The 25,319-nt window shown below is 58.6% G+C and overlaps 1 protein-coding gene and 1 long non-coding RNA gene across 2 annotated transcripts; one reads left to right on the plus strand and one right to left on the minus strand.

Annotated features, from left to right (window-relative positions):
- The first annotated feature begins 5,269 nt into the window (after nt 1–5,269).
- Nucleotides 5,270–6,378, plus strand: LOC127558291 (uncharacterized). The gene is made up of 3 exons (XR_007952748.1): nt 5,270–5,358; nt 5,699–5,768; nt 6,363–6,378. It is a non-coding gene; the product is annotated as an uncharacterized LOC127558291 (long non-coding RNA).
- Nucleotides 6,379–11,161: 4,783 nt separating this feature from the next.
- MELTF (melanotransferrin) lies at nt 11,162–25,319 on the minus strand. Its single transcript, XM_051985228.1, has 16 exons — nt 25,277–25,319; nt 24,971–25,125; nt 24,003–24,102; nt 23,331–23,513; nt 22,480–22,636; nt 21,497–21,564; nt 20,932–21,119; nt 20,566–20,746; nt 20,116–20,267; nt 19,412–19,508; nt 18,571–18,765; nt 18,126–18,282; nt 17,730–17,797; nt 17,095–17,282; nt 15,583–15,781; nt 11,162–11,678 (listed from the first exon to the last, which is right to left on the minus strand). The coding sequence occupies exons 1-16, from the start codon at nt 25,317–25,319 to the stop codon at nt 11,605–11,607; spliced, it is 2,205 nt and encodes a 734-aa protein (XP_051841188.1). The 3' UTR covers nt 11,162–11,604.

Consider the following 25,319-nt stretch of genomic DNA (forward strand, 5'->3'; position numbering starts at 1 on the left):
CTTTCTGGCAATCTTGCATAAAGGATCTTAAAAGAGAGTTAGAAGAAAAATGGGGAAAGAAAATGAGAACTCTGCAAGAAGGGATGGAAAAAACCTATAAATCCCTACAAAATAGATTTGATGAAATGGAAAAAGCAAATAACACCTTACAAAATTGATATGAAAAAAGATACCAATTCATTGAAAAACAAAATTTGTGAAATGAAAAAAAAAATGCAATGAACAAAACAGTTCAAATGGCCAAATACAAAAGGAGCTTTAAAAGGTAACTGAAGAAAATAATATAATAAAAATTAGAATTGAACAAATGGAAGTGAATGACTCAATAAGACTTCAAGAATCAGTCAAACAAAAACAAAAACAAAAAATGAAAAAAATAGAAGAAAATGTGAACTATCTCCTAGGAAAAACAACTGACCTGGAAAATAGAGATCTAGGAGAGACAAGCTAAGGATTATTAAACTTCCTGAAAGCCATGATGCACAAAAGAACCTAGGCATTATCTTACAAAAAATCACAAAAGAAAACTACCCTGATATTTTAGAATCAGAAGTTAAAATAGCCATGGAAAGAATCTACCAACCACCTCCTGAAAGAGACCCATAAATTAAATCCCCAAGGAACACCATGGCTCAATTTCATAACTGTAATACCAAGGAAAAGATATTGCAAGCAGCCAGAAAGAAACAATTTAAGAACCAAAGATCCACAATTAGGATTACCCAGAACCTAGCAACTTCCACCTTACAAAATTGAAGGACCTGGAATCTGATATTCCAAAAGGCAAAGGAACTTGGATTACAGCCAAGAATAAGCTATATAGCTAAAATGAGCATTAGCTTTCAGGGAAAATGGACATCCAATGATCTAGTTGAATTTAACCTATTTTTAATGAAAAGGCCATAACTGAACAAAAAATTGATCTCCAAACACAGAACTCAAGAGAAGCATAAAAAGGAAGGAACTCTTGAGAACTACATTTCTGTTATGGGTATACTTAGAAAATGCGGTTATAATTTGATTTTATTATGATAATATAAAAAAACTAGAGGTGGAAAGGAGATCATAGTGGAACAAGAGGGAAAAGAGATTAAATTAAGGAAATTACATCTCACAAAGAGGCAAAGAAAACCTATTATAATTGAGGGAAAGCAGGGAAAGGGATGAGCATTGTATGAATCTTACTTTCTCCAGATTTGGCTCTAAGAGAGAATATCAGACACATTTGGTATCACGAAGAAACTTGTCTCACCTTATAGAAAAGCGGAAGGGGAAAGGGGAAAAGAAAGGGAAACAAAAGAATTGGGGGAAAGTGTAAAAAAGGGGAGGGGCTCTAAAGGGAGAGGACTGTTTGAGGGAGGTGATCATCAAAATCAAAATACTGGGGGGGAGGGAAGGGATATAGGAAAGAGGAAAGCATAACCTAAGTAAATAAGATGGCAGGAAATACAGAATTAGTTATTTTAACTGTGAATGTGAATGGGATGAACTCCCCCATAAAACAGAAGCGGATAGCAAACTGGATTAAAAGAAACTCATTTAAAGCAGAGTGATACATACAGAGTGAAGGTATGCTGGAGCAGCATCTATTATGCTTCAGGTTAAGGAAAAAGCCATCCTGATCTCAGAACAAGTAAAAGCAAAGATAGATCTAATTAAAAGAGATAAGGAAGAAAACTATATCTTACTAAAGGGTGCCATAAATAATGAAGCAATATCAATACTAAACATGTGTTTCAACCTTGCTCTCTCAGAACTAGAGAAATAGAATCACCAAATAAATAAATAAAAGAAATTAAGGAGGTAAATAAAATGTTAGAAAAGTTAGCTGTGATAGATCTTTGGAGAAAATTAGAGACAGAAAGGAGTTTACTTTTTTTCTCAGCGGTTCACGGAACTTATACAAAAATTGACCATGTGTCAGGGTATAAAACCCTCAAAATCAAATGCAGAAAGGCAGAAATAGTAAATGCATTTTTTTCAGATCATGATGCAAGAAAAATCGCGTGCAATATAAAGGCAGGAGAAAATAGACCAAAAAGTAATTGGAAACTAAATAATCTCATCCTAAATAATGAATGGATGAAATGCAAATCATAGACACAATTAATAATTTCATTCAAGAGAATGACAACAATGAGACGATATATCAAAATTTGTCAGATGCAGCCAAAGCGATGATAAGGGGAAATTTTATGTCTCTAGATGCTTATTTGCATAAAACAGAGAAAGAGAAAATCAGTGAATTGGGGCTTGCAACTAAAAAAGCTAGAAAAAAAATTTAAAAACCCCAGTCAAATACCAAACTTGAAATTCTAAAAATAAAAGGAGAGATTAATAAAATTGAAAGTAAGAAACTTATTGAATTAACTTTTAGCATAATTGACTATATCAATAACCAAATTAACAAAAACCGTATGATCATCTCAGTAGATGCAGAAAAACATTTGACAAAACCAACATCCATTCCTTTTAAAAACACTAGAGAGTATGGGAATAAATGGACTTTTCCTTAAAATAGTCAGTAGCATCTATTTAAAACCAAGAGTAAACATCATATGTAATGGTGATAAACTGGAAACGTTCTCAATAAGATAGGAGGAGTGAAATAAGGCTGCCTACCATCACCATTACTATTCAATAGTGTATTAGAAATGCTAGCTTCAGCAATAAGAGAAGAAAAAGCAATAAAAGTAATTAGAGTGGGTAATGAGGAAACCAAATTATCACTCTTTGCAGATGATATTGCGTGAAACAGGAAACGGAGATCTTCTCAGAATAATAAGACTCAGCACCAAAGGTTTAATAATAAATTATTCATAATAAAGGCCTCATTTCTAAGATAAAGAAAATTGATTCAAATTTATAAGAATTCAAGCCTTTCTCCAATTGATAAATGGTCAAAGGATACGAACAGACCATTTTCAGTTGAAGAAATTGAAACTATTTCCACTCATATGAAAGAGTGTCCCAAATCACTATTGGTCAGAGAAATGCAAATTAAGACGACTCTGAGATACCACTACACACCTGTCAGATTGGCTAAGATAACAGGAAAAGATAATGATGAATGTTGGAGGGGATGCAGGAAAACTGGGGCATTGATTCATTGGGGGTGGAGTTGTGAACAGCTCCAACCATTCTGGAGAGCAATCTGGAATTATGCCCAAAAAGTTATCAAACTTTGCATATCCTTTGATCTAGCAGTGTTTCTACTGGGCTTATATCCCAAAGAGATACTAAAGAAGGGAAAGGGACCTGTATGTGCCAAAATGTTTGTGACAGCCCTGTTTGTGGTGGCTAGAAACTGGAAAATGAATGGATGCCCATCAATGGGAGAATGGTTGGATAAATTGTGGTATATGAATGTTATGGAATATTATTGTTCTGTAAGAAATGACCAACAGGAGGATTTCAGAAAGTCCTGGAGAGACTTATGTGAACTGATGCTAAGTGAGATGAGCAGAATCAGGAGATCATTATATACTTCAACAACGTTACTGTATGAGGATGTATTCTGATGGAAGTGGATCTCTTCGACAAAGAGAAGATCTAACTCAGTTTCAATTGATCCGCGATGGACAGAAGCAGCTACACCCAAAGAAAGAACACTGGGAACTGAATGTAAACTGCTTGCATTTTTGTTTTTCTTCCCGGGTTATTTCTACCTTCTGAATCCAATTCTTTCTGTGCAACAAGAGAACTGTTCGGTTCTGCCACATATATTGTATCTAGGAAATACTGTGACATATTTAATATGTATAGGACTGCTTGCCATCTAGGGGAGGGGTGGAGGGAAAGAGGGGAAAAGTCGGAACAGAAGTGAGTGCAAGGGATAATGCTGTAAAAAATTACCCTGGCATGGATTCTGTCAATATAAAGTTACAATTTTTAAAAATTATACTGAAAAAAAAAAGAAAAATTCACCTACGGCAGAATATATTTGTCTCAATCCTTACATTTTAACTTCACGCCCATCTTTGTTATGTTTCTTATTGGGTTCTGCTTTCCAACGCATTCTGCTATCCTCCTGGATTTTGTAGGTGAATTTATCCTACTGACATTTATTATTATGATTATTACTCATATTTTTCTTCCTTCATAACCTCTTATGATTTTTCTTTTCTTTGTCCCCAAGCTATTCTTTACAAAGAAAAGAAAAGGAATAGGGTCAACGCTAAGAGTATTGAATTGGACCGATTCCATTTCTCTTTCTTTCCTCTCTTCATCCAGCCCAGACCTTGATCACGGCTTCATATACTTTCTTTCCCATGAATCTTCCTTTCATGATCCTCTTTCTAAAGCTGACATTTGTTTAGTTTGAAACCATTACTTCACCAGTTCTTCCCTTCTTACAAACACTTTCTTCTCTTTCACTGTCCCTGTCGGTTTCCCTATTGAATTTAATATATATCTACTCCAAACTTTGTGTATATAGTCAACACTCCTTTCCTGGTTCAAAGAAGAATAAAGTTTATGAGATGTTTCCTCTCCCGACAGCTTCCTTCATATTTTTATACTTTTTAGTACATCTCAATTATGAGAAACAGAGCTCTTCCTTCTTTTCCCTAATTTCTTCTTTAGTATTTCTTTTCCCCCTCCTTTTTTATTTCTTTCTTAAAAGCAAATAAAACGGGACAAAACTATGCCTAGGTCTTTTTTTTTTTTTTTTTTAACTCTAAGACAATGGAATTCTGAAGGGACACTTTTCCTTCTCCTTCTATTAGAATGTAAGTCTTTGGCCATCATTTGGTTGTTGGAATATATTTTCGTTTCTAGGTTTCTCTTTTCTCCTACGTTTACATTTCAAAGAGTCTGCCCAAGTCTAACCGGTTCATCTGTAGTGCTCGGAAGTTCTGTGCTATAATAAAAATCCCTCCCCATTTGCCACCACACAGGATTAGAATTCCGTTTTACAGGATAAGTTGTTCTCTGTTGCAAGTCTTCTTCCCTTTGTCTTTTGGGATGTCATATTCCAAAATTTCTTCTCTCCTAAGGTGAGATCTTATGTGATCCTGATTCTGGTTCCTTATGTTCTTCACTTCTTTCTTTGTGAATCCTCGTGCGATATTTTTACTTCATCCTCTAAACTCTGGATTTTGACTATGATGTTTCTGAGGGTTTTCATTTTCGTACTTCTTATCAGAGATAACTCATAGATTCTTTCTATTTTCACTTGCCCTCTAATTCTAGAAGATAGGGACAGTTTTTTTTTGTTTTGTTTTTTTTTTAATGATTTCTTGGAATATGGTGTACAGGGTTTTTTTTAAAATCACTTAGCCTTTGCCTCAGTTTCCCTGTCTACAAAACGGGGCCGTGGCGAGGCTCCAAGTCCTAATTCTGGCTGGGGCTGTCAGGGTGAGGTGATGGCTGAGTGACTGCACCTCCCCCTCTGCTGGGGCTGGGGGCTAAGGTGCGCCCGGCCCCCAACCCCCCAGGAAGTCTTGGGACTCCCTGCCTCTGCCCCGGGCGTCTGGGGGGGTCCCCTGGGGACTCCAGATTCTCTGTGTTTGGGGGGGGCGCTCAGGAGCACCTGGCCCCATGTCTGGCAGGCAGCCACCCCGCCTTGAATACCTGTGGGGATGGGGAGCTCCCCACCTTCGGAAGCGGTTTATCCGCTCTGAGACAGCTCTCCGGAGCCTGGGGGTGCGAGGGAGGGCATTCCTCCCTCCTCATGGGCGCCCCCTGGTCTTTCCAGAATCCAGACGGAGGGCTTTGTCAGGATGACAGGGGCTGCCCGGCAGGGAAACCCAAACGCAAGGGCCACGGTAAGGGTCGGCCCCTCCCCACGCTGTTCTCCCCCTCCCCTAAGGCAGCCCAGGTCCCGTCTGGTCCAAGTCTCTCAGGGTCACGCGGACCAAGGGTCAGGAGCCCAGAGGCCTCTCAGGGAAGCACTTGCCCACCATGGACAGCTCCCCCCAGCCTGCTTCCCCCTCTCCTTTCCCCCCTCCTTCCCTCTCCCCCTCTCCCCTCCCCTATCTCTTCCTCCCTTGTCCCCTCCTTCCATGTCCCCTCCTCCCATGTGCCCTCTTCCTCTCCCCCTCCCCCTTCCATCTCTCCTCCTGCCTCTCTCTTTCCTTCCTTCCATTTGTTTTTAAAAGAGCGGACGGGAGAGAAGGCCCTTAGGTGGGCCGGGCGCGGACCCGTGGGAGGCGGGGCACTGACCCCTAGGAGGGCCGGTCCCGGACCCGGGGCGGGGCGCGGACCCCGCGGCTTATGCCGGGCTTAGAGACCCCCGCCCAGGGTGGGAGGGGGAGTGTGTAGAGAGGAGTAGCCGGGACAGAGCCCCCATTCCCTGGGTGAGGGTCCGGGAGGGCGCCCCCAGCAGGAGAGCTTCAGCCCCTTCCCCCCTCCCCCCGCAGGCATCCGGACCGGCAACTGCGTGCGCTTTAACAGCTCCGTCAAGACCTGCGAAGTCCTGGGCTGGTGCCCCGTGGAGGTGGACGATCACGTCCCTGAGTAAAGTCCGCCGCAAACGTGGAGCGGGGGAGGGCCTGGGGGCGGCTTGTAGCTTCACCCCCACGTACCCCCCAAGTCTGGGCACCGAGGGGGGCCTGAATCCCGATTCTGCCTCTGACACCGACCCTCAGCCGGACGCTGGGGACCCGCCCGAGGCGCTGCTGCCGGGGGAGGTTGGGGCTGGGGGGGCGTGGCCGGGGGGCGGGGGGGGGCGGTTTCATCTGGGACCTAGAAGGAGGTGCGTCCTGGGGGGGCTGGGGAGGACCATTCAGGGAGCGAGTCCTCACCCCAAGCTCAGTGGAGGTTTTGTTCTGTGGCTGAGGCTGCAGCAGAGCCGAGGGTCTGGCCCTTGGCCTTTAGGCCCTGGCCCCCTGACCCCCTGGGCAGGGCAAGGACGGTCCAGAGAAACCCAGGTGACCTAACTCCTCACTACCCGATGTGGGGGCCTGGGGGATGAGGCTGTAGCACATGATCACAGAGCCGGGGAGGCTGGAGACCCGGCTCCCCCTAGTCTGCCTCCGAGGGCACAGTCTTGGGTCCCTGCACTTCACTCACTCACTCACCCACTCATTCATTCACTCACTCACTCACTCACTCACTCATTCACTCATTCACTCACTCATTCATTCACTCACCCACTCACTCACTCATTCATTCACTCACCCACTCACTCATTCATTCACTCACCCACTCACTCATTCATTCATTCACTCACTCATTCATTCACTCACCCACTCACTCATTCATTCATTCACTCACTCATTCATTCACTCACCCACTCACTCATTCATTCACTCACCCACTCACTCATTCATTCATTCACTCACTCATTCATTCACTCACCCACTCACTCATTCATTCATTCACTCACTCATTCATTCACTCACCCACTCACTCACTCATTCACTCATTCACTCACTCATTCATTCACTCACCCACCCACTCACTCACTCATTCATTCACTCACCCATTCACTCACTCACCCACTCACTCATTCACTCACTCACTCACCCACTCACTCACTCATTCATTCACTCACCCACTCACTCACTCACTCATTCATTCATTCACTCACTCATTCATTCACTCACCCACTCACTCACTCACTCATTCACTCACTCATTCATTCACTCACCCACTCATTCATTCATTCACTCACTCATTCATTCACTCACCCACTCACTCATTCACTCACTCACTCACCCACTCACTCACTCATTCATTCATTCACTCACTCACCCACTCACTCACCCACTCACTCACTCATTCATTCACTCATTCATTCACTCACCCACTCACTCACTCACTCATTCATTCACTCACCCATTCACTCACTCACTCACTCATTCATTCACTCACTCACCCACTCACTCACTCACTCATTCATTCATTCACTCACCCACTCAGTTATTCATTCACTCACTCATTTACTCATTCATTTATTCACTTACTCATTCACTCACTCACTCATTCACTCTTTCACTCAGTCAGTTATTCTTTCACTCATTCACTCACTCACTCACTGACTCATTCACTCATTCACTCACTCACTCCTCTCTGCCCCAAAGTTTATCCAACTGTACAGACCCTTTGATCCAGGGGTGTGTCTCTTGTATCCCAAAGAGATCCTAAAGGAGGGAAGGGACCCACGTGGCGGCCCTTTTGTAGGGGCAAGGAACTGGCACCTGAGAGGATGCTCCGCTGGGGAAGGCTGAGGAAATCGTGGCACATGAATGTTCTGGAACATTCTGGTTCTGTAAGGAATGCCGGGCAGGAGGATGTCAGAGAGGCCGGAGAGACCATCGGGAACTGGGGCTGAGGGACGAGAGCGGGATCAGAACATTGTACCTGGCAACCAGATTATACAATGTGCAATACTGACCACGTGGCTCTTCAACAAGGAGATGATCTGAAGTAGCGCAGGCAAGAGAATTCAAGAGGGCCAGAGTAATTCACGATTTAGAAATCATTTCTTGGTCACTGGCCCAGTGGCCAGGCCGGAGCTCCAGAAGGATTCTGGCGTGGTTCCGGGCCTCAGAAGCATTCTTGTTCACCCGCCGGCACATGTGGACATTAAACAGTGACTCCACTTTACAGGAGGAAGGGTACAAAGGCAGATGTTTAACATAGACAGGGATCAGGGTTAGGGGACCACGCTCACGGAACAGATCTCCTTGGGAACTTTGCTGATCTGGCCCTTTGAAGGGCAAAAGAAGTCCCCGAATCTAGCTGAGCAGACCCTTCTCTGCCAGCCCCAGGCCCTCAGACTGAGGGAGGGGAGGGCGGCCAGTCCTTTGTCCATTTCAGATCCAAACCAGTTCCAGTTGTTCAGGGATGACCGAGGCCCCCACCCAGAGAGGGGGGGAGGGGGGAGGGAGGAACACCCCGGAGCGCTCACTGTTGTTTGCATTTTGTTTTCTGCCTCATTTTCCCCTTGGTCTGATTTTTCTTGTCCAGCCGATAACTGCACAACGATGTACACACATGTTGGATCGACAAATATTGGAGCCTATTTAACATGTCCTGGACTACCTCCTTCTGGGGGCGGGGAGGGAGGGAAGGCCGACAAGCTGGAACAGAAGGTTTTGCAAAGGCCAATGTTGAAGAATTACCCATGTGTGTGTTTTGTAAATAAAAAGCTTTAATTAATGAGCAGATGGGACAACTGAGGCACACAGGGTGAAGGGAGCGGGTGGGGAAGCTGGGAGGGCTGTGCCTGGCGTTCAGGGCCGCGGGGTGGGCTGTGCGCCCGGCACCTTCGGAGTCATCGGCACGGCCCCCCAGGCAGGACTCCCAGCCCCTGGACGGGGTCTCTCTCAGTGAGCTCCTCCTGTCCCCCGTGTCTCTGAAGGCCATTCCTCAGCACCGGGCCGTGGGGGCCCTTGGGAGCCGCCGGGCAGAGGGGGATCCCTCTCTCCCCTGCCCTGGTCCGGCCATCTATGGCTCCCGGCACCCCGATCAGCTGGGGCATCTACAGGAGGGTGCCCCGGTTAGCAGGGCAGGTGCGAAGTCCCGGAAGCCGGGAGTCGGCTTATCCCGGAGACGTCGGGGAGGGCCAGAGCGGGGGCGGGGGGCGGTCTGGAGGAGGCCCCCCGCGGGGTACGTGCGGTGGGGGAGGGAGCCGGACCCAGAAGGCAGCAGGGGGTGGGGGAGGCAAAAACGCCTTGGTCGCGCAGTTCTCCCCAAGGGGACTGGGCCGTCTTGGGGCGGGGGCGGGGCTGCAGGCAGTGGGGGACGCCCTTGCCCGCTTCATCGCCGGGGGTTCGCAGACGGGGAGAGCCGCGGTCCCCCAGGCCCGGAGCGGGAGGCCCGTTCTAGCTGCTGCTGAGCCCGGGGCCTCACGGAGTCTCTGGCCCGCTTCTAACTCCGGTTCTGCGGGGGGCTCGGGCAGGGGGGGGGGGAGGCTCGGGCCGGGGTCGGGGGGCTCCGCTGGCCAGAGTCGGTGGCTCCTGCTCCGCCCCCCATTTCTGGGCTCCCAGTCCGAGCCTCTGCCGCCGGAGCGTCCCTCGCCCCAGGGCGCGTCTCCTGGGAATGTCCAATGATCCCCGCAGCCTTTCCTCCCAAAAATCTCCTCCCCCTGCAGTCCCTTTTGGCCGCTCTCTTCTCCGTGGAACACGCGCTCCTCGGGAGCCGTGTGAGGGGGGGACACTGCCCGGCCTTCAGGGCTTCCCCAGAAAGGACAGCTGCAGCCCGAGCTGTGTCCTCCGCGGGCCCCCAAGAACCAGGAGCTGTCCCCGCGGGGTCCCTGGCCGGTCTCGCACCCCAAAGCTGCCTCCGGCATGCGGTGCTAGTCCTGGACAAGCCCTGGCACTCAGTTTTCCCATCTGTAAAATGGGCTTCCCAACAGCCCCCGCCTGCCGGGATCAGGTGAGGAGCCGGACATAAGAGCGAGTCCCGGGGCTGCACAAATAACAGCTGTTCCCCAAGTCCTGCCTTTAACATGGGAGGAAACGTGCCCCAGCTTCACCCCCACCAGAACCCGGCGACTCTTGGTCAAAGTCAGGTGACCTCGCCCTCTGCGCCCGCGTTTGCTGAGTAAGGGGGGACTCCGCTGGGACATCAGGGTCTCCCCCATTCAATCAAATATGGGCAGCTCTGTACATCTCGGTCAAGTTCAATTTCTTGGGCAGTTCCCAAATGTGAGACCCTCAGCCAGCGAGGGTGAGGGTCAGTGGTGGGCGGGGGCATTTGCCTTAGGGATTAAAAATGTTGCCGGGGCCCCAGGGGGCTTCCTCTCCGGCGTCACCCCCCTCCCCCGGTGGGATGCCCCGAGAACGTATAATAAACTTTGCTTTGCCTCCAGCTTTTTATTAAATGGTGACCATTTCTGAGCCACACAGTGTTAGATCCGCTGCCCCCATAACCCCCCACAACATCCTGGTCACCGAGGCCCCGAGGCCTGGGAGCCTGCTGGGAACCTCCGGCCCCGCCCAGGAGACGAGCAGAAGGTGGCGGCGCAGAAGCGGCCTGATGGGTGGGGGTATGTCCCGTGGGAGCCCGCCTGGGGCAGGGGCTGGGGCGGGGGCTCCCTGTGGCTGCTCCCGGGGGAAGGGGCATCTCCACTGTATGTGCTCAGGGCTCCACCGGGCTTGATCCAGCAATGGGCCGTGTGCCCATGGGGCATGGGGCTCTGCCTTGGGGGGGTCCGGGGCCTTGGAGGGGTCTGGGGCCCGGGGCTCTGCCTTGGGGGGGTCTGGGGCGTGGGGGGGTCCGGGGCGTGGGGCTCCGTGGCCTTGGGGGGGTCCGGGACATGGGGCTCTGTCTTGGGGGTTCTGAAGTGGTCAGGGCCTAGAAGCCAGCCTCGGTGGGATGGCCCCTCAGGGCAGGGCTGACCGAGGTTCCCAGCGGAGGGAGCCGGTGCCCTCTGCAGCGCCCCAAGCCCTCGGTGCCAGGGGTTCTGCCCCAGGGTGGGGGCAGGTAGGGGCAGCCTGGGGGTGGCCCAGCTCTGCTCCAGGAGTGTGGGAGGGGGCTCCCGGGCACGACCCCCTCAGCCTTGCTCTAATCCAGATTTGGGGCCAGAAGGAAGATCTGTTCTCCTTTGCAGAAGTCCTTGTCCTGGGGACCCTCTCGGTCTGAGGCTCCCGGACCCTGGCTGGGGGATGGGTCAGGAAGGGCCGCGGGGCGGATCTCGGGAAGGGGGGGCTGTCACAGGGCGGGGCCGCTGAGGACGGAGCCGAGGGTCAGCAGCAGGAGCAGCAGAAGGGCGGGGGCGGCCGGCACTGCCAGGGAGGACAGAGGCGCCGGGCTGAGCCCCGCGGGAGCTCTCCTCTCCCCCCCCCCTCCCGCTCTCGGGCACCGCGGACAGCTCCCGGGGGCTCCAGCCTTTGGCTCAGCTTTGGGGACCCGAGGCTGGGAGGAGGAGGGGAACTGAGCACAAATGGGGGCCGCAGGACGCAGGAGGAGCCTGAAAGGGGCCTGGCCCACCTCGGCCCCCAGGATTCGCCCCTGGAGGCCCAGGGGTTGGGCCGGGGCCTTCCTGGGAGCAGGAACTGCTGGCCCCACTTTTCGGAGAAGACTGAGGCGCAGTTCCAGCGGCTAAGGGGGCGGTGGGACCTTTCCAGCTGCCTCCCCCAGTCCCTGGGCCCGGGGGCTCTCTCAGGGGGAAGCAATCCTCCCCTAAGCCCCGGGCAGCTTCCCTGGGAGGATCTGTGGGCAAGGGGGGGGGGGGGGGGAGACGGCTAAGTCTGAAACCAGGAGGACCTGAATGTGAGGTTCAGGTGGTTTGCTTAGTTTGGGCCTGGCATACAGCAGGTGCTCTAGCAATGCTGATTTGTCCTCCCTGCTCCCCATGGCCTCAGCCTGCAGGAGGTAATGAGGCTCTAAGCTGCCCCCCCCCCCGGGCCGAATCTGAGGCTGTGAGGGAGGTTGGGGAGGACCCCCTCCTGCACCTGCCACCCCTGGGGTGAACAGGGGCTGAGCCTCCGGTGGTCGGTGCCCCCCAGGGGGCGTTCCCGAGGGTCTGGGCACCCCCCGCCCCCGCCGGGCCTCTGGCCCCCTCAGGGTCACCACAAGAGTAAGAAGCTTCACCGGAAGAGAAGGGTCTGGCTGGGGGGGGCAACAGGGGACGCTGGGCCCGGGGGCTGCTCCCAGGACGGACGTGAGGCTGGAGCCACGGGGCTTTCTCCCGCCGGGCCCCCCAACTCCTGCCCTTCCCCTTCCTCCTTCCTCTGCACATGAAGGCCCAAGGCTCCCCGATGGCCGCCCGCACGGCGCCTCTCCCCCAGCTCCCGGGGCCCAGCCTGGGGCTCTCCCTCTTACCTGCCCCTGAGCACTGCAGGGACCTGAGGCCCTCCAGGGAAGCCACGAAGTCCTGGCCCAGCCAGGCCGAGGAGGACGTCTTCTCCCTGACCGGCACCAAGCGCACCGTGGAGTCTTTGAAGAGCAGGTCTTGGCCGTGGTAGTCGGAGGAGTCGAACATTTTGAATCCGTTCTTGTTGCTGTCGTTCCCGAACAGCTCCTGGAAACGGCGTTCATCCGTTCATAGGCTAGTTTGCTCATTCATTCGTTCATTCATCCGTTCATAGGCTAGTTTGCTCATTCATTCGTTCATTCATCCGTTCATAGGCTAGTTTGTTCATTCATTTGTTCATTCATCCGTTCATAGGCTAGTTTGCTCATTCATTCGTTCATTCATCCGTTCATAGGCTAGTTTGCTCATTCATTCGCTCATTCATCCGTTCATTCATCCGTTCATAGGCTAGTTTGCTCATTCATCCGTTCATTCATCCGTTCATAGGCTAGTTTGCTCATTCATCCGTTCATTCATCCGTTCATAGGCTAGTTTGCTCATTCATCCGTTCATTCATCCGTTCATAGGCTAGTTTGCTCATTCATTCATTCACATGTTTGTCCATTCATTCGTTCATATGTTAGTTTGTTCATTCATTCATTCATCCATTAGTTTGGTCATTCATTTGTTCATTCATTCGTTCATATGTTAGTTTGTTCATTCATTTGTTCATTCATTCGTTCATATGTTAGTTTGTTCATTCATTTGTTTGTTCGTTGGTTCGTTCGCTCATTCGTTCCTTTATGTAAGAGACCCTTAAGCGCAGGCCGAGGTTCTGTCTGTGCTTCAGGGATCCAGAGCCGGGTGGCTTCTGCCCCCAGAGGGCTCAGCTTCTGTTGAGCCCGGCCCGGCTCCTCCTCTTCCCCAGGAGACCCCCCTCCCCCGGTGGGATGCCCCGAGAACGTATAATAAACTTTGCTTTGCCTCCAGAGATGTCTCCAGCTTTTTATTAAATGGTGACCATTTCTGAGCCACACAGTGTTAGATCCGCTGCCCCCATAATCCCCCACAACATCCTGGTCACTGAGGCCCTGAGGCCTGGGAGCCTGCTGGGAACCTCCGGCCCCGCCCAGGAGACGGAGCAGAAGCCAGAGCAGAAGGTGTGGCGCAGAAGGTGGCTCAGCAGCGGCCTGATGGGTGGGGGTGTCCCGTGGGAGCCCGCCTGGGGCAGGGGATGGGGCGGGGGCTCCCTGTGGCTGCTCCCGGGGGAAGGGGCATCTCCACTGTATGTGCTCAGGGCTCCACCGGGCTTGATCCAGCAATGGGCCGTGTGCCCATGGGGCATGGGGCTCCGCCTTGGGGGGGTCCGGGGCCTTGGGGGGGTCCGGGGCCTTGGAGGGGTCTGGGCCTGGGGCTCTGTCTTGGGGGTTCTGAAGTGGTCAGGGCCTAGAAGCCAGCCTCGGTGGGATGGCCCCTCAGGGCAGGGCTGACCGAGGTTCCCAGCGGAGGGAGCCGGTGCCCTCTGCAGCGCCCCAAGCCCTCGGTGCCAGGGGTTCTGCCCCAGGGTGGGGGCAAGTAGGGGCAGCCTGGGGGTGGCCCAGCTCTGCTCCAGGAGTGTGGGAGGGGGCTCCCGGGCACGACCCCCTCAGCCTTGCTCTAATCCAGATTTGGGGCCAGAAGGAAGATCCGTTCTCCTTTGCAGAAATCCTTGTCCTGGGGGCCCTCTCCGTCTGAGGCTCCCGGACCCTGGCTGGGGGATGGGTCAGGAAGGGCCGCGGGGCGGATTTCAGGAAGGGGGGGCTGTCACAGGGCGGGGCCGCTGAGGATGGAGCCGAGGGTCAGCAGCAGGAGCAGCAGAAGGGCGGGGGCGGCCGGCACTGCCAGGGAGGACAGAGAGGCCGGGCTGAGCCCCGTGGGAGCTCTCCTCTCTCCCCCCCCCTCCCGCTCTCGGGCACCGCGGACAGCTCCCAGGGGGTCCAGCCTTTGGCTCAGCTTTGGGGACCCGAGGCTGGGAGGAGGAGGAGGGGAACTGAGCACAAATGGGGGCCGCAGGACGCAGGAGGAGCCTGAAAGGGGCCTGGCCCACCTCGGCCCCCAGGATTCGCCCCCGGAGGCCCAGGGGTTGGGCCGGGGCCTTCCTGGGAGCAGGAACTGCTGGCCCCACTTTTCGGAGAAGACTGAGGCGCAGTTCCAGCGGCTAAGGGGGCGGTGGGACCTTTCCAGCTGCCTCCCCCAGTCCCTGGGCCCGGGGGCTCTCTCAGGGGGAAGCAATCCTCCCCTAAGCCCCGGGCAGCTTCCCTGGGAGGATCTGTGGGGGGGGGGGGGGGGGGGGGGGGGGGGTGAGACGGCTAAGTCTGAAACCAGGAGGACCTGAATGTGAGGTTCAGGTGGTTTGCTTAGTTTGGGCCTGGCATACAGCAGGTGCTCTAGCAATGCTGATTTGTCCTCCCTGCCCCCATGGCCTCAGCCTGCAGGAGGTAATGAGGCTCTAAGCTGCCCCCCCCCCGGGCCGAATCTGAGGCTGTGAGGGAGGTTGGGGAGGACCCCCTCCTGCACCTGCAACCCCTGGGGTGAACAGGGGCTGAGCCTCCGGTGGTCGGTGCCCCCCAGCCCCCGCCGGGCCTCTGGCCCCCTCAGGGTCACCACAAGAGTAAGAAGCTTCACCGGAAGAGAAGGGTCTGGCTGGGGGGGGCAACAGGGGACGCTGGGCCCGGGGGCTGCTCCCAGGACGGACGGAGGCTGGAGCCACGGGGCTTTCTCCCGCCGGGCCCCCCAACTCCTGCCCTTCCCCTTCCTCCTTCCTCTGCACATGAAGGACCAAGGCTCCCCGATGGGCGCCCGCAGGGCGCCTCTCCCCCAGCTCCCGGGGCCCAGCCTGGGGCTCTCCCTCTTACCTGCCCCTGAGCACTGCAGGGACCTGAGGCCCTCCAGGGAAGCCACGAAGTCCTGGCCCAGCCAGGCCGAGGAGGACGTCTTCTCCCTGACCGGCACCAAGCGCACCGTGGAGTCTTTGAAGAGCAGGTCTTGGCCGTGGTAGTCGGAGGAGTCGAACATTTTGAATCCGTTCTTGTTGCTGTCGTTCCCGAACAGCTCCTGGAAACGGCGTTCATCCGTTCATTCATCCGTTCATAGGCTAGTTTGCTCATTCATTCGTTCATTCATCCGTTCATAGGCTAGTTTGTTCATTCATTTGTTCATTCATCCGTTCATAGGCTAGTTTGCTCATTCATCCGTTCATTCATCCGTTCATAGGCTAGTTTGCTCATTCATTCGTTCATTCATCCGTTCATAGGCTAGTTTGCTCATTCATCCGTTCATTCATCCGTTCATAGGCTAGTTTGCTCATTCATCCGTTCATTCATCCGTTCATAGGTTAGTTTGGTCATTCATTCGTTCATCCATTAGTTTGGTCATTCATTTGTTCATTCATTCATTCACATGTTTGTTCATTCATTCGTTCATCCATTAGTTATGTTAGTTTGTTCATTCATTTGTTTGTTCGTTGGTTCGTTCGCTCATTCGTTCCTTTATGTAAGAGACCCTTAAGCGCAGGCCGAGGTTCTGTCTGTGCTTCAGGGATCCAGAGACAAAGCCGGGTGGCTTCTGCCCCCAGAGGGCTCAGCTTCTGTTGAGCCCGGCCCGGCTCCTCCTCTTCCCCAGGAGACCCCCCTCCCCCAGGGCCCGCAAGTGAGGCTTCCCTTCCCTGGGGGACTCGGCCGTCACTGGGGACTCCGGACAAGTCCCACGCCCAGAAAACATAAAGGTCGGTTCCTCGGCCGGGGCGTGTGACCGACAAGCTCGGCCGCGGGCAGGGACAGTGACCGCTCAGTGCCTCCCGCCGCTAGAGCTCACAATCAGAGTCAGAGCCGGGGGAGGGGACGACAAAGGAAGCCTTGCTCTGAGGTCCCCGACAGGCGGCCCCCGTCCTTCCTCGGACACCCCCAGGAGCGGGAGGCTCGCCACCTCCCAAGACAGCCCCCGGCTTTTGGGGCAGCTCTCTCCAGAAGGGAGTTTTCTGCCCGCCAGCCCCCCCCCCGGTCACTCCTGCCCCGGCTGGGATCCGTCCTTCTGTACAGGGCGCGAGTCCTTCGGGCCCGGCCCCACCTTTCTGGGCCCCCCTGCCTTCTCTGGTCCGGCTCTGGGCACCGACCCTCCCTCCTCCCGTCTGCCCCTGTGGGCCAGTCTTCAGTTAATGGCCGCCCCCCCCCCCCCAGCCACAGCGCCCATAACAGCCCGATGCAGCCCAGCCAGGGCAGAGGGCCGGTGGCCCGGACCGACTTTGGGCTGCAAGTCCGGCCCTCTCAAGGCTCCATAGCTCCGGGGAACCTGGACTGTCCAGGCTTGGTACCCCTCCTTCTCCTCCTCCTCCTCCTCCTCCTCCTCCCCTTCCTCCTCCCCCTCCTCACCTGCGCTTTGTCCAGCAGCCCGTACACAGCAAAGGGGTTGGTGTCTGGCCGCACCATGACGGCGTGAGCCGGCACCTGGGCCAGGTTGCAGGCCGCGAACTGCGTGACCTCGGCCCGGGCGCCGTTGGGACACAGCAGTTCATAGTCTTCGGACTTCAGGTGGAGCGCCCAGTCCTCGGGGTTGTGGCCTGGGGGGGAGGGGGAGGCGGCCGTTGGGGGAGCGCCCCATTCCCCAGCCCCTGCCCCCACTCTCCTCCGCTGTGAGAGGGGAGAAGCCCCGGAAGCTCAGGATCTCAGGACCCCCCGGACTCCAAGGCAGGTTCTGGGAGCTCGGCCAGACCAGCTGTGGGCCCCGCCCTGCGGCCTCAGACACGGGTCTGGAACCTCCCGGTCCCGGGGGCCACCGAGCGGAGCCTTATGCTTTACTGACAGGGAAACCGAGGCACAGAAAGGGCAGGGTCGCCCCGAAGGACATTGGGCCGAGGCCACTGGACCGTGCTCTGGGGGGGCACACGGGGGCCAACAGGCCACCGGGGGGGGGGGCTCGCTGTGGTCTCTGTGCCAGCGAATCATCACAACGGCAAGTGTGGTGTGGGGGAGCCCCAGCCCCCCCCCGGACCCTCCCAGCCTCTTACCGTTGGTGTTCTCAAAAACAGTGGAGTGTGTGACGAAGGCCACGTCCCCAGCGCCCTCGGCCAGACACCTGCCAGGGACCAAGACAAGGGGAGGGGGAGACAGAGACAGAGACAGAGAGAGAGAGAGAGACAGAGACAGAGAGACAGAGACAGAGAGAGAGAGAGAGAGACAGAGAGGAGAGAGACAGAGACAGACAGAGAGAGACAGAGACAGAGACAGAGAGAGACAGAGACAGAGACACAGAGACAGAAAGAAATAGAGACAAAGTGAGCTGCTGGAGGGCAGGACTGACTTTCCAGCTTTGTCTCTCTAGCTGTGTCCCGGGCCGGGTACACAGCTGGCACTCCATAAATGCCAGCCCCTGCCACCCTGGGAGGCTGCCGGGGGTGTGGTACCTGAAGGCCCCGCTGTAACCATAGTAGCGCTCCTGGCTGTTCCCGTAACACTTGTTCAGGCCGTGCTCATCCCCGATGCAGAGCTCGCACAGCCGGGGCGGGTAGTCTTGGGCGTTGTTCACGGGCACGCAACTGGCCGAGAAGAACTCACTGACGGCTGGGAGGAAGGGGGCGGGGGTGAGCGGGAGCGGGGACCCTGGTGCCCCCACTCTCCGGTCCAGCCACATCCCCCGGAGCCCCGTCCCCCCTTCTCCCCCCCGTTCTCCAAGGAGGAGGGATAAGTGGAGGCCGGGGTGGCCCAGCAGCGGATGCCAGTCGAAAGGCTCCCAAACGCTCCTTCAGCAGCACGGGCAGGTCTGGCCTTGGGGGTTTAGCCATGTCCTCCCCGGCTCTCCCGCCCCTTTCTCTGCCCCCTTTTCCCCTGCCCCCTTTCTCTGCCCCCCACCTTGCAGGACGTCGCAGCCCTTGGGCCGGACGAAGCCCCTCTGCACCAGGACCCCGACGGGGATGTCCCAGCCGGCCGGGGTGCCGTGGCCGGCGTGGCAGGAGCGTTTGCCCCGGAGCTCGTCGAGGGTGAAGGAGTAGGAGCTGTTCCTCTTGACCACGGCCACCGCGTAGTACGAGTCCTTCCTGTTGTCTGCTGGGGGTGGCCCGGGGGGTGAGAGCCCACCCCAGTGCCCCCCTGGGGGTCCCCGCCCCGCCCACCAATAAGAATCAGGCGCTTTGCCCACATTGACTCATTTGACAGATGGGGAGACTGAGGCAGGCGGAAGTTAGGTGACTCGAGCTCGGGTCCCGCCGCCCAGCCCGTCCACCTGTGTGACCCTGGGCATCCGGGGCTCCTGCTGCTCCCGAGTGCCAGGGGCTGAGAGCCCCCGCCGGGGAGAAGGGCTCTGGGCGGCTGCGCTCCTGCCCGCCCCGGCCCTGGCCCCCTCCCCCGTCCCGGGCTGTGCCAGGCCGGCGCCTCTGTGAGAGTTTTCTCATCTCCCCGAGAAGGCGCCAGGACACCGGGGCTCCCCACGCCCGGGGCGGGAAAGGCCCCAAACAGCTCCTGGGCCGGGCCAAGCTCTGGGGGGGCAGCTGTCAGGCCTCCGGACAGGCCTGGGCTCTAAGCACTGGGGCCGCCCCGACGTGGGAGGCAGTGAGGGCCCATCAGTGGAGGTCTCCGAGGCAAGTCAGCGTGGGGGTGGGGATTCCCGAATGCCCGGGCTGGCACCCCTCCCCCCACGGGGCCCGTCCCCAGGGAGCCGCCCCTGCCAGCCAGCGGGCCCCCCTTCTGCCCTTACTCCGGTAGCTCTCCCCCGCAGCTGGCACGAGCCCGTAGGTCTGCCCGGCCGTGTAAATGTCGCCGCCGCTCAGGGTGATGACATCGGCTGCCTCGGCCTGCAGGGGGCGGGATGGCGTCGGCTCGGACCCTGGGGACCCTCGGGGGCTCCACGCCCAGGGGGAGCCGGGCGGGGACAGAGAGGGGGCGCCCTGCGGGCTCGGGGGAAGCAGAGCCAGCAGGGGTCCTTGTGGCCCCCGGGACCCGGGATGCAGCAGGGGCTGGTCAGGAGGCACTTATTAAGCGCCTGCTGTGTCCCGGCACTGTGCTAAGCACGGGGGAAGCAATGAAAGGGAGAAGCAGGCCCTGAGAGGTGTCCGGGTGAGGGCCACCGGCGCCCTGGGGTCCTCTTGCCGGGTCATTCCTCGTGAAGGGCATCAGGCTTCCCATGGGCACTGCCGGCCCCGCCATGGGGCAGAGGGACCCCCCAGCTCTGCTCCCAGAGTTGGAAGGGGGATTCTGGGGGCAAGGACCTCGGCCTCTCCTCCTGGGAGGTGGCAGGGCCAGGGAGGAGGGGCCGAGTGGCGGAGGGGAGGGGCCAAGCGGCCGAGGGGCGGGGCCAGGCAGCCGAGGGGCGGGGCCAGGCAGCCGAGGGGCGGGCCAAGCAGCCGAGGGGAGGGGCCAAGCAGCCGAGGGGAGGGGCCGGCGGCATCCCCTGCTGCCCACCTGGATCTGCTCCATGCAGTGCCTGGTGGACGCCCCGCTCACACACTGGATCTCGGGCTTCAGCTGCTTCCGGCTGAAGGCCACGGCCATGTCCCCGCACTTCTGGATCTCGGCCGCGGAGAGCACGCACCAGCGCAGGTAGCGGGGGAGCCCTGGGGGGAGACGGGGGTGGGGTGAGAGGGGGGGAAGCCGCCCCAGGGGGCCCTAAGGGGGGGTGGGGGCGCGGAGCCGCTCGGGGCGGGGCAGCTGGGGGCGCTGGGCTCAAGTCCGACCCCCTCACCCCGCCTGCCTCAGCTTCCTCAGCTGTCAAGCAACGGCTCCGTGAAGGGCAGGACCGGGGAGACGGACAGACGGGAGCTGGGGGGGATGGGGGGGCAGATGGGGGGGCTCTCCCTTCCCGCGGGGCCGCTGTTCTCAGGGTCTGGGGGGAGGGGCTCCCCCGCGACTCACGGTCGGGGTCGCAGACCAGGCCCATCATGGCGTGGAGGTAGTCGGTGCCCAGCCAGGCCTGGTAGGTCTGGGTGCCGATGGGCACCAGCTCCGTGGTGGAGTCCTTGAACAGGAGGTTTTTCTGCCCGAAGGCCTGGGACTCGAACATCTGGAAGCTGGCTCCCTCGTGGTTGAACCTCATCTGGGGGGGAGGGGGAGGGGGTCAGGGGGATCCGAGGCTCCGCCCCCCACGTGAGGGGCCAGCAGGGGACGAGGGGGAGGGGCTGAAAGGGTAACTGGGTGAGCGCCACTGCGGACCTCCCCCTCCCCGGACCCCCGTCGGGGACCTTCCCCCCCCAGCAGGGAGCAGCTGCCCCGCCCCCTCACCTGGCCTTCCTTCAGCATCCGGAACACCAGGGCCCCGTCCGTGTCGGGCCTGACGACCACAGCGTGGGCGGGCACCCGCGCCAGGTGGCAGCGCCGCCACTCGGTGACCTCCGCCCGGCTGCCGTCCCTGCACAGCAGCTGGAAGTCCCGGGACAGCAGCGGCCGGCCCCACGAGCTCAGCGTCCTCCCTGGAGGAGAGCCCCGCTCACAGCGGCTCCCAGGGGCCCATCCCCAGGCTCTGCCCCCCCCCCCCCGGAGCCTCGGCGGCAGCGCCTCTCAGCTGGGGGGACTCCCCATTTTTGCCCTGCTCCGACCAGAGGGAACCCACGGGGGGGCGGGGATTGTCGGCGGAGCTGGGGGGCCTGGGGGCGGGGTGGGCATCAGCATACACATACAAAGGCCGGGGGGCTGGCTCGGCCAGGACGGAGTTCCCAGCTTCTGTCCGCCAGGAGCCGCCCCTCCCCCTCCCGCCCCAGCTCCAGCTGTGAGCAAAGGGCACTTCGCCCTCCAGCCGGACCCCCTGCTTCCCCAAGGGCGCGGCCCCCAGGGCAGCGCTCTCACCCACCATCGGTGTTCTCCAGAACCGTGCTGTGCTTCACGAAGGCCACGTCTCCGGCTCCCTCTGCCAGGCACCTGTGGCAGGGAAGGAGAGCTCAGGACCCGGAGCCTGCCCCCGTGCCCGAGCAGCGGGCATCAGCAGAACCCGGCGCAGCCAGCTCCTGGAAGGGCAGGGTGTGCCCCCCCCAAGGGGTGACTCTAAAGGGCTAGCCCAGTCTCTTCCGGGGCCTGCTTTGCCTTGCTCACAGGGGCTAACCTGGGGCCCTCCGGCAGTGGCTTTGCTAGCCCACCTTCCCTGGAAGAGGCCGGGCAATGCCACTCACACCCGGCTACACGCAGAGGGGAGGATGCTGGCACTGGGGACCGGCTCAGGCCCGGCTATTTCCAGACCGGCTGGACCCAAGGGGCCAGCTCGGCTCCATCTCCAGCCCGGCCGGGTCATTCCCCCCAAGGGCTTCCATAAAGAGCCGGGGAGCTGGGAAGGGGGCGGCCCAACAGGCGGGATCCAAAGTGGCCTTGGCGGCCTGGGCTACCCCGGCCTGAGCGGGGCCTCACAACGGGGCTTGAGAAATCTGGGGTTTTAGGAAGCCCCGGGACCCCCGGCTGACACTTGTCTTCCCCAGGGCCGGAGCACACCCCCACTCTGGAAAGTTCTCTGGGATCCGGCCCAAGCCTTCCCATCGGCCAGAAGGGGCAGCTCCGGCCCAGGGGGACGGGCAGAAACGCCCAAACCCCTTCTTGAAGCCTTTGAAGAGACAAGGGGGTCATGGAGCCAGATGTGACTTGGGGCTCTGTGACCCCTCCGAGGGGAGAAGTGCCCCGCTCCCAACGGCCTTGGCCACACCCTCCCCCTCCTGGGCACTGGAGCCCCTCCCCGGCTCGACCCCCCCTAGGCTGTGGGCTCAGAAGCTGACGTGGCGCCCGCTGGGGGCCCATCCTGCCCGACCCCGGTCAGGGCCCTCTGGCCGTCTCCCTCCTGCAGGCTCGTACCTGAAGGCCCCGCTGTAATCGTAGTATCTCTCCAGGGGGCTCTTGGCGCACCTTCCCTCCCCGGCAGCGTCCCCCCTGCAGAGGCTGCACAGGGAGTCCGCGTACGCCGTCTCCCCGGCTCCGGGGACGCAGCTGCCCCCGAAGTAGCCGCTGACCGCTGCGGGAGGGAGGGGGAGTCACTGGGCCTGCCCCCTGTCGGGGGGAGGGAGAGTGGCCGCAGGCCCGCTCCCGGGTCCGGGAGAGAACGAGTGCCCGCTAAGAGGCAGGGAGGCCTCCCTGGAAAGCGGGGAAGGGAGGGAGGACTTTCTGGGTACAGGCCGGGCAAAGGTGCGGAGGTGGGAGATGGGACGGGATGAACCGCCCAGAGCCCAGTTCGGGGGCCATTCTGAGCACCCGAGACGGAATCAGCCCGACCCGAAGGCGCCGAGTGGGAGCCCCTGAGTCTCACTGTAAAAAGCTGCCGTTTGATCCTGGAGGCAGGAAGGCCGGCCCCGGGAGGGGTCTCCGAGGACTTCGGCAGCTGAGTGCGGAGCCCAGTCAGGAGGCCGGGGGTGAGGGGGACCCGCACAGCCCGGCTGGGTAAGAGAAGGGCGGGGCGGGGCCCTCCTGGAGTTGGCCAGGGGCGCTCCCGTGGGCACAACGGGGAATGCTGGGGGCTGGGGGAGGCGGCCGTGCCCAGTGCCCGCACAGCTGCTCGGACCCCTCAGTGCCAAGAACCTCCTTGCACCAGCCGCCGGGCCCTCCCCAGGCCCTTGCCCGATCCCGATCCCCGCCAGCTTTCTCCCACCTCCCCTCGCCTGCGGCTCCTCCCCCGCCTTCCCCGCCCCCCAGGGCTCACACCCGGCCCTCACCTCGCAGCACGTCGCAGCCCATGACGGAGAGCCGGCCGCTCTGCACCAGGTAGCCCACGGGCACGTTCCAGCCCACCGTGCGGTTGAGGCCCGTGTGGCAGGAGCGCGCCCCCCGCAGGCCGCCCAGGGTCAGGGAGGAGTTGCTTCTGACCACGGCCACGGCGTAGTAGGAGGTGCCGTGCTCTGGGAGGCAGAAGGGGAAGGAGGTGGGGCAGGGGCCAGAGGGGGCGGGGGCGGGGAGGGGAGCTTGGGAGGGCTCTGGGGCAACGGCCGATGCCCAGGGCAGGCTGGGGGCAGGAACAAGGCCTGGGCCGGGTCCCAAGGACAAAGGGCGCAGCCCCGGAGGGCGCGGAGGAATCGCCCCTGTGCCCCAAGGCCGCGGGGAGCTGGGAGGGCAAGGGCCGGCAGTGGCAGCCCGGGATGGCACGGGGGTCGCGAGCACTCGGAGCTCAGCCCGGGATGCTCCCCATTTGGGGTGGAAGCCTTTGTGAAACGGGCGCCGCCTTCCCGGGCTCCTGGGATGCTCCCTGAGGGCCGGGCTTCCTCACACAGGGGGCTCTTTCCCAAGAGCCCAGGAAGAGGCAGCCAGGGTGGGGGCCCCCACAACGCAGCGCCCACCCTCCTCCCCTGGGCTCAGGGGCCCCCCTCCCTGCCCTCAGGGCCGCCCATTACCTTGATCATACAGCTCCCCCACCACGGGCTTCAGGCCATAGTACTTCCCGGCCTCATAGATGGCTCCCCCATCTAGGGTGATGGCGTCTGCCTCGCTGTCCTGTCGGGGAGCAGGTAGGGAGTGGGTGCAGAGCTCAGCCCCGTCCTCCCCCAGGCCCCCAACGTCCCCTCCCACTCTCTGAAGCCCCTAGCGGGGTGGAGCATCTCTCGAGCACCCCCTCCCTTTACTGAGTGTCAGGGAGGCCCCGGAGGAGCCTGGATGTGCTGGGATTTGAATTCAGCCCCGCTGGCCCCTCCTCACGCTCCTGCCCCTGGGGCTTCCCCCTTTAGGAGAGAAAAGGGCCCTTCGAGCAGCGCTCAGGCACCTCCTCCAAATGCCCCCTCCTTCTGCCCTGCTGGGCCTGGGGGCCCTCAAAGCGCAATGCCTTGCATTCAGTAGGAGCTTAATAAGCGCTTGTTCCCTTCCCTCCTCCTCCAATCTCTATGATTTGAGGGGGACCCTGGACGGTTTCCCCTTCCTCAAATCTCCCCTAAGTGACTGACACGACACATTAGGACCAGATGGGACGGAGGGGCCGAATAGCCGCAGAGACCCACGGTCTGGAACCTTCTGGTCAGAGCCCAGACCCCAAAGGAACCCTCACTAGTTCCGGGCTAGACCCAGGGATGGGCCTCCAAGGGGCTGATCTGCCTTCGCCCTCAGGCACCCCTTCCCCCCGACAGCGGTGACAGCCCCTTCCCCCCGACAGCGGTGACAGCCCTCCCCCTGAATTCTGCCAGTGCCAGCTCTAGGAGGGCAAAGGCTGCCCTGGCACAGTGCCCGGCGCACAGTAGGTGCTGCAGCTGGGGGGGCCCTCCCGGGTCCCACGGCCCGACCCCCGGGTGCTCTCGCTTAGTGGCCAAAGTGAGTAATTTCCTGCGGGGGCGGGGAGGCGCCGCTTCCCCCCTTGCGGTCCGGGGGCGCTCACCTTGATGAGGCGGACGCAGTGCTCGGCCGAGGTGCCCAGGACGCAGCGCAGGGCCGGCTGGATGGCGGCCTCCCGGAAGGCGGCCGCCATGGCCTCGCACTTCTCCCGCTCGGGGTCCGAGATGGCGCACCACCTCAGCTCGCTCAGCGCCAGGGCTGTGGGAGGACGCGCAGGTCGGGAGCCCGGGGAGACACGCCCCCCAGCCGCGGCCGGCCTCAGGACCGCTCGTGGGCGAAGGACGTCCCCCTCCAAATGCGCTGCCGGGGCAGGGAGGGGGCCCCCGGAGGCCGGCTGCTTCCCACCCACCGGCTGGGCAAGGCCCCCCCATCCAGGCTGCTCCGCCCCCCAT

Source organism: Antechinus flavipes, chromosome 3 (genome assembly GCF_016432865.1).
Source record: "Antechinus flavipes isolate AdamAnt ecotype Samford, QLD, Australia chromosome 3, AdamAnt_v2, whole genome shotgun sequence".
NCBI lineage: Eukaryota > Metazoa > Chordata > Mammalia > Dasyuromorphia > Dasyuridae > Antechinus > Antechinus flavipes.

What these genes read in the sequence shown, in the direction of transcription:
- MELTF (XM_051985228.1), bottom strand. Translation starts at nt 25,319, where the DNA reads ATGGGGGGCGGAGCAGCCTGGATGGGGGGGCCTTGCCCAGCCG. An exon ending in CCTGGTCTGCGACCCCGACC is followed by an intron (nt 20,268 to 20,565) that starts GTGAGTCGCGGG and finishes GTCTCCCCCCAG; the next exon opens with GGCTCCCCCGCTACCTGCGC. An exon ending in TGCGGGGGAGAGCTACCGGA is followed by an intron (nt 18,766 to 19,411) that starts GTAAGGGCAGAA and finishes GGCCACCCCCAG; the next exon opens with CAGACAACAGGAAGGACTCG.